The sequence below is a fragment of the Stylophora pistillata genome, chromosome 11 (genome assembly GCF_964205215.1).
Source record: "Stylophora pistillata chromosome 11, jaStyPist1.2, whole genome shotgun sequence".
NCBI classification, from domain to species: domain Eukaryota; kingdom Metazoa; phylum Cnidaria; class Anthozoa; order Scleractinia; family Pocilloporidae; genus Stylophora; species Stylophora pistillata.
In genome coordinates, this window is record NC_142529.1 from 16087233 (window position 1) to 16100837 (window position 13605).

Sequence of the window (13605 nt, forward strand, 5' to 3'; positions counted from 1 at the left end):
AAATTACCGAAAGCAGCGCCGTACAGGTATGTGAAAATCACACATTTCTACTTCACTTTACTTTTTTCCTGCGATAATAGCCATGGATATTTTTACAGGATATAGTGCTCTCATGCACGGTTGTTGAGGGCGTGTAACTCCTGATCTCTAGTTTTGTCCCAGTACGGAGAAATCGCAATTTAAAAAGTACCACTTTTCGGCTTAGTCAAGTAGTGGCATATTTGACGTAACGACAGTGTATACATTTATCCAGATACTACCTTTGTGATCACACTTGGAAAGTTGATGTATTAAACTGTTGTATTCCAGAATATCTCTCGTATTGAACCCTTTTTGACAGCGCGAGATCCTAATAAAGATTGCTCATTTTGTGTACACAAATGATGTCAATTTCACAATTTGACCTGCGTGCGGAAAATTGTTAAAAAATAAAAAAAACTTTTGAAATCTGAGGGAAACCACTTTTGTTCCGATGATAGGCAATGGTTTCCTTATCCACACGGAAAGTTTAAGGCAAGATTTATTTTTGAACCAATTTCGAGTGGTCGGAAATTACAGACACGCTCTTAAATGCTCAGGGCCACAATTTGACCGGTGAAATAGTTTTGAGTCGCGCCTGCTCCGATGGTGGTAATCCACTGAAAAACTTGATCCCTGTCAACAGTTCGATGTCGCGAACTCTAGCCGCATTTTCAAGGAGATATTTAGAAGACGATTCATACTGCAAAAAGTAAGAAACGGAAATAAGCTTCAAAACAATAGAAAAACATTCGAATGAGAAAGAAAGCGATAAAATAGAAGACAATCCATACACATAGGAATTCGAAATGCACCAAAATTTAGCTACTAATTTAGTGCCCATTTTAGGGAAGACTGTTCGATGGCAGACTCGTACCCAGTCGTTTCTTCTTTTCAGCGAAGTGACTGATGGGAAGGATTTAGCAAGCTGGCGTTCCATTAAGGGAAGAGATGCCACATTTTCTCCCTCCTTCCCAAGTGCCTTTGCGCGCTCAAGTCCAATTTCCAGATTCCTTTGCAAATAGAAACAGAAAAGTGACGATTGAATACGATTCTGCCTGGATGGTTGGATTCAGTGACGTACTTTATTTCGAAATTGTTCGGCGGCTTGTTCTTGGGCCTTTGGGGTGACCATGGTAACGAAAACTGGGAATTGCCAGATTTTCAAGCGTATGAAAAATGAGGACTCTCTTGCCTCATCAGGGATGAGGGATCATCTTCCCTCTCCAGCCGTTAAAATGACAAAGTATTTGAAAATCAACTTAATGAGGAACTAAGAATGAATGACTGACAACCTGAATTAAAATCAAGGACGACAAAAGCCATTACACCAAGCTTACCTTGGAGCAGGGAAGCTTCGGCAAGTGGGGTAATATGAAAGAAATGACGTCAAGTCTTCCTTCACATCCGGGCACATTGTAGTATGGTTTCTTGCTGGTGTCGCATCGCATTATAATTTTATAATAATGAGTAGGAATAGCCACTGAGCTGGTATCGTTTTTAAGCCACCTTCAAATTAAAAGGAAAGGCATAAAAACCCTGACTAATTTTTACCTTCATACGAAGGTAAGGATTAGTCGAGAATTCGTTGTTAAACGTTATTAATTCACAATGTTTGACAGTCAGCCTCGATAACTAGACGAGGTTTTCTTAACTTGCTACAAGCTCTGCTGCGTTAAAAAGATAACTCTGGGTTCTAACCTTGAAATGCTCCCATCTTCATCTCGGATTCCATCGGCGTTCTCGTCAAATATTGAACCACTTATGATGTAAACATGTGAATAGTTGGCTGCAAGATCCCGGACCAAATATTCAGCCTTCAGCCAAATACCTGACGAGTACATGATTGATAAAATGTTAGTTGGTTTTCCAAGAACGCCGAAAACCAACAACAACCAAGACGAAAATCAAACCATCAACAATTTTGAAAAAATGAAAATCATATATGTGTACTGCGGTTTCATGAAATATATGAAAGCGTTCCTCGCGGTAATAAACACAACTTATCTGGTAGGCGGAAATAGGGCCTGAAAAAAATTCAAATCCCTTGGGGATTTGAACCCACGACCTCTGCGATACCGGTGCAGTGTTACCGGTGTAGTGCAAGATCATGTCCAACAACAGTAGAGCCAATCAAATGCAATGAACATGGTGCGATACAAAAAGAAAGTGTACAGTGGACTATGGGTGCAGTTAGCATTAGTAGGTTGTTATGCGCCATACTTTATGATGACAGTTGTCATCGCTAACGATAAAACATATTCGTCACTTCGTGGTAATAAGGGAAGTAGCAGCTGTCCTAGTTTACTTTAACTCGATTTTAAACCCATTTCTTTACTGCTAGAATATTAGTGAAGTAAGACAAGCACTAAAGCAGACAGTCAGACAAGCTCTTTGCTGTCCATGGAGTTAAATCCTCCTGGAGTTATATTTCTATTAGTTTTTCTAAAGCTGAGTCATAAAGTCACGATTATTACATGAAAAACGCTCGTAAGTTATGTTATTAGATAGGAAAAAATAAGAGGCTCAAATAATATTGCTGTTCGAGGTTTGTAGATAGTTTGTTGTGAATGTTCTAACCGTTCATTTATGTTTTTAACGTCGTGAATATTATTCCCGTTAGTTAATGGTTTTTAAACAAGAAGGCGCGCTATATAAAGAAGTCTTCCCTGGGAAGACCTAGGCTCATTTGTCACTCACCGTTGACGTGTGCGGGTCAAATTCAAATGATGGTAGAGGAACAAAAGGAGCTAATGAGATATCTATTGTTTACTTCCACCAGCATGGTGGCATGAGGTAACGTGCGAACCACCTACTTCGATCTCAAATTTACCGCCACAAATAAAGACAGTTTCCATTGGAGAAAGGAAATACAAATCTCAAAGATTCTTGTATTGTGTTAAAGACATAAAACAATTTTAAGGAATGCGCCCGCTGTTCACTGCCTTGGAGTAGCTGCAGCTCAAGCTGACTTGACTCTAAGAGTTCTACATCAGATAGCTCTCGTTACCGAGACAGGGCCGCCTCAACCCTAGATACAATAGCCTCGGTCAGTATGCGTTTAGGTGTTACCAACTATCCAAGTACCTGACGACAATACTACAACCGCTAACCGACAAATCCAGACATAAACTACAATCCACTGAAGACTTCATTAACGCTACCAAGACTGTTCAGATACCTGACGACTACAAACTAGAGTCATTTGATATGAAATCACTGTTCACAAGTATTCCACTTCAATTAGCATTACAATGCACTGAGACTGCAATCCGACAATCTACCGACCCACTACCGCTACCGACAGACGACATCATGGACTTGCTAAACATTTGCCTAACGTCTACTTACTTTCAGTACAACGGTAAACACTACAAAAAGTTACACGGCACTGCCATGGGGTCTCCAGTTTCTGTTGTTATAGCAGAAATTGTGACGCAGAACATCGAGGAACGCGCCCTTTCGACTTGCCGACAAACGATACCGCTTTGGTTACGTTACGTTGACGACACATTCACCGCCGTTCGACACGACGAAATTGACGCATTCCACAACCACCTTAACGAACAAAACACTGACATACAGTTTACCAGAGAAGTGGAAGAAAATGGCAAACTTCCTTTTCTAGACTGCCTGGTAAGCCACAACGACAACCCATTACGAACGACAGTTTACAGGAAACCGACACACACCGACAGATTACTAGACGAGTCATCCTACAACCCTACATCACACAAAGCCACAACTATCAGAACTCTAACACGACGCGCACAACTAGTATGTGACTCGACAGACAGCTTATCCGACGAGAACAAATACCTTCACCGTGTTTTTACGAAGAACAACTACAACAACGACTTCATCCGACGAAACACTCACCGACCCACTACCACTACCGAAACAAACGACACCGTAACCCCTACGACTACAGCAACCATACCGTACATAAAAGGCATGTCTGAAAACATCTCGCGCATCTTACTACCCTTCAATATCCGCGTCGCCCACAAACCCATCACCACACTACGTCAGTTACTAACCAACGTTAAAGACAAAGACGAACCGAGGAACAGACATGGAACGATTTATAAGATCAATTTTTCCGACTGCCAAGCCTCCTACATCAGTGAGACTGGCAGAAACCTCACAAGACTGACTAACACAGACGGGCGACGAGGAAAGGTGATGTCAGCAATCACATTGCTGAACACCATCGACTTACCAACCACAACATTGACTGGGACTCTGCGCAATGCCTAACCTACAGCACTGACTATTTTCAAAGACTGACTCTGGAAAGCTGGTTTACTAACTTAGAACAGACTCCCCTAAACTGATGTCAACAACTACCCGCCCCATACAAACGACTCATTCACGACATAAACATCACAAACGACCGAAAAAGAACGACCTAACTTTACCGACAGATCGAAACAGACCAATCACGACCGACTTACTTCACTTGAGTCTTACAGCCAATAACATCACGGCAAAACCAACCGATCATTTCACACGAACTGGACTAAGAACATTCTACTGACAACAATCATTCACTTGACTCTGATGATGACTTCCGCACAGGTTGTCGAAACGTCAGTCACTACCACCGACAACAGTCCTTCTCAGGACTACACTCACCCGGACGATCAGACTACACCTTCACATGTTACCCCCGGGTTCAAGCCATTTACTGCTTCACTAATTGATGTAAACAGCTAATACCCGCCCACATATAATTGTCTTGTAATTCAGCTGTGGTCGCTATTTGGAAAACAAGAATGAAATAAATTTCGATTCCCCGTCGATTTGACGTTGAGTTGAAACCTTTTTCATTTTCGGCTTGCCGAGTCTGATAATGATTACATCGTCAACTTCTTACAAATATGGCACTTGATAAGCTCCCTAGCAACTCCCTAAAAACTTGATCTTGGTAAATCGGGGGGGTTCGTTTGTCGCACTGTGAGAAAATGAATACTGAAGATTTCTCTACGTTTGCCTCTTAGTGTTATTTCATACCTGATGTAATTGACAAGTTTGTTTATAATTGAAAAAAGGGAGGACTTCAGTGATCGTTCCTATTTGACAAAACATCACTCATGAAACTCTCAAATTATTCCTCGAACGGAAGGGGTTTTACGGTTCGCTTTGAGTGCAGTTAGCATTTGGCAGTTTGTTGTGTCCCATAAATTATAGTGTCAATTGTAATCGCTTACAGTAAAAATTTATTCATCACAATTAGTAGTCATAAGGGAAGTAGCGTTTGTCTTAGTTTAATTGAAAGCGGCTTTAAAGCCGTTTTTTACTGCCGGAGGATTAGTGAGGTAAGACAAGCGGTGAAGTAGACAATCAGAAAAGCACTTTTCTGTCCATGGAGTTTGACCTCCCTCTATTTGTGCCCGATCATATTATTACTTTCAGTTCAAAACTGACCGATAGGGAACCCTTGTCCAATTGAGTTAGATTTTTGCTCCATATCTATCGATGATATTCTTCTTATTCACGTAAAACAGCTAAAGGAAGGCAATGGAAACACTTACCATGACTTTTAAAATATTATTTTTCCAGCTACCAAACTTTATCACGAATACATCAATTCATAATCGAAGAAAAGATATGCGTGCATTATACTGTCATGTTTGTTATTGTAAGAAAGCGTGCGAAAGAAAATTGACCTTCAGCGGTTGTTACAGAATTCTCTCAGATCAATCGTTTTGCTGACAGTAAATGTTATGAGGGAAAAAGGATTACTGAATGAAACAAAATGATCCACTTTCTGTTAACTAAAAAAATCGCTTTTCATCTAGTCTATCTAGTCTAATCTGGTGTAGCAGCTGTCTCCAAGTATTATTCATTCAATATGAACCATTTCCCAGCAATAAGCTGTTGCTTCTTTTTCTTTAAAGTCCTTTTACAAAGTTTTACTGAAATAAGCAATTAAAAATAAAAAATACAGGGAGAACAGTTCTAGTTAATAATCGGCCATAGAAAGCAGCAGCATATCTAATTACTGCATATTTTACTAATCAAAAAAGTTGCAAAAGAGAGTACCCTAGATATGTAAGGACTCGTTGCCTGTGTATGTTGACAAAATTTTAGAATGCCTATGTAATTAAATTGATTATAACTGGTTTTTCAGAGTTTTCTTCAGTTTCAGATCGATCGATTTCCTGAAATTACTGGTTAAGGGTAAAAGAGGAATTCGAATGAGGAACATATTCAACTTAAAAAGTTATATTTAATTTTTTCCTAACTTAAAGAAAGTGCTTGGTATTGACGCCATATTGCCAAACGAGTTGCAGTGGTCGACGTTTAGTCTCAATTTATTTTGTTATCAGAGAAATGTCCGTAATGCTTATGAATATGCAAATATGGTGTCGTTGCTTGTGTATGTTAACAAACCATTAGAATGCGTATGGAATACAATTGACTATAACTGGTTGTTTTCGAGTTTTCTTCAGTTCCAGATCGATCGATTTTCTGAAATCACAGGTTAAACGGCAAAAAAGGAATTTGAATGAGGAACATAGTCAACTTAAAAAGTTATACTTAATTAAGGAGTTGGTAGGTATCCAGCTTGTCACTAATTCAGTTTCTAAATATTCTTTAGTTACATTTGATTCCATTTCTACAACTTTCGAGAGGTTTAGTTTCTTCAACTTCAATTCCTTTTTATCTAACGTCATTTTATGAAGGTTTTTTTTGTAGTTGAGAATTGACAACATATTTCAACTTAATTACTGTCCCAGAAAATGACAGCATATCTCAATACATTGCCTATTCCATCATTAAAAAAGTGACAAAAAGAAAGTTCCCTTATTAAATATTGTAATTTCAAACGGTAATATAACTGATGTGTTTGTGCTAATTTGTATTTAAATTCAACTTTACTAATTGATATAAACAGTTGATAGCCGCCTGCATATAACTGTTGAGTAGTTTAGCTGTGGTCGCTGTATGGAATACAAGAATAAAATAAATTTCGATTCCACGTTGATGAATGAAAGAATGGATTCAACTTTGAGTTGGGAGATTTTTTTTCATTTTCAGCTTATCGAGGCTGATAATGATGACAATGTCAACTTCTCAAAAACAGTATGACACCTTCTAAGCTCCCTTGCATCCAAAGTTGATTCAGGTAAAGAGGGTTTGTTTTGTTGCTCTATGAGAAAAGTAATATCAAAGATGTCTATTCACTTGTCTCTTATTGTAATTTCATACCGGATGTAATGACAAGTTCAAAGGATAAAATTACTTTTTTGACACAACAGACACTTTGACGCCTTTTGAATAAAGAAGTCTTTCTGTGATTATGGTTGAAAAAAGAAAGACTTCGGTGATCGGTTCTAATTGACAAAACATTACTGACGAAACTTGCACATAATTGATCCTCAAACTTGCGGGAAAGGAAACAAAGCCAGAATAATGGCGACAACAATTTACGTAGGAGGTGTAACACAAACGAAAACATATTTAGAACTGCTAGGCATCCCAATTTTGATGGATGGACGACAAAGACAATTGATTTCTTTCTCTGCAGTCCAAATTTTCCTTTCCATCACAGCATTTATTGGTAATTTTCTTATCATTGTTGCCCTTCATGAGGAGTCTTCCCTTCGTCCGCCATCCAAACTTTTGTATCGCTTTCTGGCAAGAACTGATCTGTTAGTTGGTTGGTTGGAAGATTAGGATTTTTTGGTGAAAGGAGGAGAAAAAATAGAGAATGCAAAAGAAACGACAGAAAAATGGTTTGTTCACGTAGTTTGTTCTTTTTTTTGTTTTGTTCTAGTTTTGTCGGAGATGAAACGGAGGTAAAAGAGTCACAAAATGTTACTAAATGTACAGTTGAATTTAAATATTTTGAAAAAATAAGGTTTGCATCTGTGGCCATACATTAATTATAATTCATTAAATGCATTCGAATTCCTGGAGTGATTGACATGGGTTTGACATCCTTAGCTTAAACCTTCTTTCCCTTAGCTTGCTGAGGCTGATAATGATTCAAGCCTTAACGTTACACAAATGATATGGACAGTTGATTGACACCCTGTCAAAGAAACTAGGTCAGCTTGCGAGCAGGTCCTCGTTATTAGTATTGCGGCACGTCACTCCTTCGCTCACTAGTCGTGTTGCTTAAGGCCTCAAACTTATTCATGGACAAACTCGTACTGTAGTGTTAATAATGAGTGCCTGTCCGTTGGCTAAGTAAAGAGAGATTGTAGTCGCAACGTGAAAAAGAGAAATGTTACAAGTGTTATTATATATTTGCCTATTATTACTATTTCACTTGGAGAGTACCCTAACGAGTTTGAGCGACAAAAATTGGCTTTTTCACACAAAAGAAAATTTTCTCTGTGACGTTTTTCAAACGAGCAAACGATGATGAGGAATTCTTTATCTGATCATTATGTAGGAACTGAGCAAGGTTTCAGTGATCGTCGTTGTGTTGCTGTTAAGACGAAATATTTCTCGTTGCAATCACAGATAACCTCAGTCCAAGAAAAAGGAAACAAAAACAGAATAATGTCGACAAAAAATTTCAGTAGAGGTGAAACACAGACGGAACTGCATTGCTCCCCATCTCTGGTTGGTGGGCTTCAGCAAGAATTTAAAATTCTCTTTTAACCATCTACATTTTCCTCTCTATCATTTCTTGGGAATTTTGTTATCCTCGTTGCCCTTCACAAAGAATCTTCCCTGCATCCGCAGTCCAAACTCTTGTATCGTTGTCTAGCAACAACTGATCTGTTGGTTAGTCTCGTTTGCCAGCCTCTCTACACTACTTATCTGATGTCTGTGGTTCAGGAACAATGGAGTCTTTGTCGATACGCATTAGACGCAGCCACCATCACAGCCTATGCATTATGTATTTATGAATTCATAAATACGAAATAATTCGAAAGCTGGCAAAACCAAAGTATTGATACCTCCTCACTTGTTATTTGATTCAGATGAAGAATCTGCACAAAGCGATAGCAGCCGAGTGATTCACACTCAGACTCTGGCACCGAAAGTAATCACATTCTAGCGATAGAAGACGAGTTTCTTTTAGTGCTTATGAAACTTCGCTTGGGGCTTACGAATTTAGACTTAGCCACAAGATTTAGAGTTTCAGAAGCAACAGCTTCTAATATATTTATCACGTGGGTCGACTTTTTGTACATCAGCCTTGGTGCTCTCAAAGTGTGGCCCCACAGGAGGGTTATATTGGTTAACATACCCAAAAACAATTCAAAGAGGAACATCCCAATAACATCATAATCATAGACTGCACCAAGGTGAAAATTCAGTGCCCATCTTCACTTGTAGTGCAATCCCAAAGTTACTCAAATTATAAATCTACAAACACTTTGAAATCCCTTGTAGATATTGATCTAAAGGGAGGTTTTATGTTTGTGTCACAGTTATACACAGGATCAATATTGGATAGGTGAATTGTCACAAGAAGTGAATTTCTTGACTTACTGTCGAGCAAAAAAGAAGTGTCAGAAGTTGATGATGGTGATAGTATCATGGCAGACAAAGGCTTTGATATTGAAGAAGACTTAAAGAAAATAGGACTTCAATTGAATATTCCTCCCTTTTTAAAAGAAAAACCACAGTTTAATGAGAATGAGGTCATTAGAACACAATCTATTGCAAAACACAGGATTCAGGTAGAAAGAGCTATCGGAAAAGTCAGAAATTTTCTCATTTTTAACACAAGAATACCAATTAGTTCATTGGGTACCATAAATCAACTCTGGACAGTTTGTTGCTTGATTTCAAACTTCATGAATCCTGTTTTAACTGATGAAGAGGATGATTAACATCTGCTGCTGGAAGAAACTAAAACTGAACTTTCTCAAGAACTGCTAAAAGCTTTTACAGTAGGGATGCTGGATGCAGTGAATGTTTGCCCATATAAAATATATATAATGCGTTGCACCGTAAAAACTGAAATACTTAACTGAGCTAGATACAAATGTCATTAAGTATAAAACATTTCTTTAGAGTGAGGCATTTGAACACTTATGAATTTGTATTAGTAAGCAAATATGAGTAAGCTAAGGGTCATTACTTTTGTGCATAGTGTACTTTGATAAGTTCCTCAGATTGTTAAATTTCTCGGATCAGTTAGGATCTTCAGTTAATAACTGCGTGAGGAGCTTCGCTTTTCCTTTGGTTCCGAACACAGAAGGCCTTTACGAAACACGATCGTCCTCTTTGACAAAAACATCATGTATGTAATTTTCTGTAAAGAATTTATAGCCTTTCTCGCCAACTTCATTTTTTCTACAGCCTGTCAAGTGTTTTGCAATTGTAATTGAATATACTTTAGGGACTTTTTCCAAGGACTTTAAGCAGTGAGACTCTAGCTCAACAAGAGAATCCGCCATCTTGAATGTTTTGTTTACCCATTTCGGACCACGTGATCAGGAAGCTAAAAAGGTCTATTGCAGAGTAAAGTCAACCTGTCCGATAGACGGAACTGCCTGGCGTGGAGTAGTGTACACCAAGCTACTTAAGCAGCAACAAGGGCAAAGAAACCTATATTGGAATAACAGTAGATCAGTTGAAAACAAGATACCGAAATCATATCGCTTCGCTTAAAGACAGGTAGAATCAAATGCTTTGTTCAGTTCTTTCGCAGTAATGCTTTGTTTCTGTGGCGGCATGAGGACACGAGTTCATTACGTCTATTGAGTGATGATAATTCAGGTCGGCAGATGATAAGTAGTTTTTTCTTTTAAGGCAGAGGTTGTATCGTTTACTTGCACTTTTGTAGGGTGATCTTGATGAAAGGTTGCGCCATGAAATAAAGTGGTCAACGTTATTTTAAGAGTCCAGATATGTTTGCCGAGTTCCGTAGAGCTTCTGGGTTTTATGCGTCGGAATAATGCAGTGTGGTTTCTGTATCTAGTTTCAGAGTCGTTTTCTGCAAGTCCGATGTATGTTGTAGTAGTGCTGTTGTCCTTACGTGTGACGGTGGCTTGGTAGATCACTGATGTTTGGAGGCAGTTTCCGCTAAGTGGGCAAGTGCTTTTTTCACGGCAGTTGCAAGTTTTGTTGTCTTTTGTGTGGATGCCATCTGCGGTGCCATCGATGTGTTTGGATGAATTTAAAATGCATTTGTTGTGATTGTCGATGATCTGTTTCATGTTGTTCATGCAGCTGTACCTAATCTTGATTGTATTTCGGTTGAAAATTTTTCTGAGATTGTGGTCTTTAGGAAAGTGCTTGTCTACTAGGGCAAGGAATCTGTCTGATATTGGTGCTGACGTTTTTGCTGAATGGGGGGTTGTACCAGAGTGTATTGTTCCGTTGTATTCGCATTCGTGGTGTGCTTTTTGGTACGGAGGGGCGGCTTGGTCGAAGGATGCTTCGTCTGATGAAAATGACAGTCGTTTGTTGATGCCTGTGAGTATGTTCTTTGTGGTAATTGGTGGGTGGTTGCTCTCGCGGTGGACGTATTGTAGCGGAGTTTTAGGCTTCGTGAAGGGCTGGTGGGCGTTTTTGTTCAGGGTAGGAACGCTTTCACTGATATTTCATGAAACCGCAGTACACAATTATGATTTTCATATATTCAAAATTCATTGACTTCTATCACTTTGACGGGTTTAATGGGAACCAACATAATTACCAGCTCCCAGTTGACTTGTTAGCTCAGTTGATAGAGAGCGCTGCACCGGTATCGTGGAGGCCATGGGTTCAAATCCCGTGCGGGCCTGAATTTTTTTTCAGGCCTTATTTCCACCAACTAGATGAGTGGGGTTTAATACAGCGAGGAACGCTTTTATACAAACCACCAACACTATTTTGTTCTAAAAAAACATGTTTTTTGACTTGTCATGGACGTGGGACGAAGATAAAACGTCGTTCACAAGATCGAACCTTAGACTTTCGGATTCCGCTGTACGATGCTGAAACTGAGCTAGAGAGATCGCACATCTTTCTTTATTTTATGTGCGACCTCAAATGTAACTATAATTCTCATTCTATTTCTGTTCTCGAAATTGCTGATCCTGGTGTAGGTGAAGGAGCCAAGGTGCATGGTGCATAGATTCGCTCCGTCAGAGCGTATAGTGTGATCTGTATCGTCATCTTTAGGTACAAACATTTTGTTTTTACCCTCACCTGCGTTGAATCCATGGTATTGAGGTGCTATGTTAGATAAAAGATATGTATCCATCCATGCCTCATCGTTTTCATTAGAAGAGTCAAAGTCACCATTCGGCGCCATGTGTCCGCGGTCAAAAGACGAATGCTTGTAGTGCTTGCAGAGCGAGGCCTGGGAATCGGTAAGGCGAGTATCTTTTCGGAAACAATTTCTTCGGGTTCCTGACTGTGACGCTTTCTGGGTAAAAGAGAACAGACATTAATCTGTGAGACACATACAAGTCTCAGAGAGTTTCTTTTCCTTTGACAAGCTATGAGACTGGTTCGATAAAATTGCGAGTTGGTTTAATTTCCCAATCAACTGACACATATAATTCGTCACCTGTGATTTCTCCGCTTGGTGCAAAATATATTGTATTCTATATTATACTTTTATTTGCGTCCCGCCACTTCTTTCTTCAACCAGGGAAAACTGAGCTCGATAATTCAAGTTTGACGTCTGAATAAACCGTCGCTGGTTAACAAGTTCCGTACAGGAGGATTCGACACTCAAACTGGTCCTAAGCCTCTTTATAGGAGTGCAATAACAGTAAGATATCAGAGACCACATGAGATAATCATATAGCCTCGGAACAAAATTAACACGATAAAGTCCAAAATGAAAAGCAAAATGTCACCATAAACTGCTGTTTCTTTTCCCCCTGGTTAAGTCTTGTCAACATGACGTAGCAAGAAAAAATGCGCAACCAGCTAGAAAACCAATGTTTCACAAGCTGCACATGGCGGATGATCACTTAACAAACTTGAATTCAAACGTTCGTGGATTACTCAGCAAGGTGTACCCAGCCCGTAACAATGAACAATCGCCAAGAACTCGGAATAACAGTGACTTGGCATCAATCCATTGCTGATGTCGCAATTACATTGTCAGTGATGCAGACACATAAAAATTCTGTCACAGATCCTCCTTTCGCGCTAAACGTTTTCGTCGTGCTCCTAAATGTTTGCTGGTTACTTTCTCATTAAAATAAATGATCCTGGTTTACGTACCTCTCCATCAAGTCTATAAGCCACCCATAAGGGCAAACGTAGAGAAGTACTATAGCCTGTCACAAAACCCTTCTGTGCTAGAATACAGCCTTCTTGACCTGCTCCACCCTCAGGTACTCCCCACGGAAGGTGCGTCGCCTGAAATTCAGATACTAGGATAAAAAAGAAAACAAACACAATTAAATAAAACAAAACGACACCCACGTTCCAAAATAATACAAAAATCAATACATCAAAAAATCAATACATGACAGAAATAATAATAACAATTCGTTAAGAGAAAAAAAAATTGACTGTGGACTTATACTTGTGGATGAAATGTTAGGTTACAGTACCCCTCGGTAAAATCTCTCATTGACAAAAACATGGAGAGAAGGGGGCAGCGCGTCAGTCAAAATGTTATTCGCAAAGTCTCTAAGAGACGGAAACATTTATGTATAA

General features: G+C 39.2%; 1 protein-coding gene across 2 annotated transcripts in view; it reads right to left on the reverse strand.

The window, feature by feature from the left end:
- Positions 1-503: 503 nt before the first annotated feature.
- LOC111340587 (venom phosphodiesterase) overlaps positions 504-13605 on the reverse strand; it is a 36590-nt gene continuing 23488 nt past the window's right edge. For both annotated transcript variants that reach the window (XM_088737993.1, XM_088737994.1), the window contains 5 exons: positions 13165-13316; positions 12133-12352; positions 1720-1849; positions 1359-1527; positions 504-721 (listed from right to left, as the gene is read on the reverse strand). In XM_088737993.1, the coding sequence (XP_088594119.1) occupies positions 575-721; positions 1359-1527; positions 1720-1849; positions 12133-12352; positions 13165-13316 (818 nt within the window). In that variant the 3' untranslated portion in view covers positions 504-574. The remainder of the gene's footprint in view (positions 722-1358; positions 1528-1719; positions 1850-12132; positions 12353-13164; positions 13317-13605) is intronic.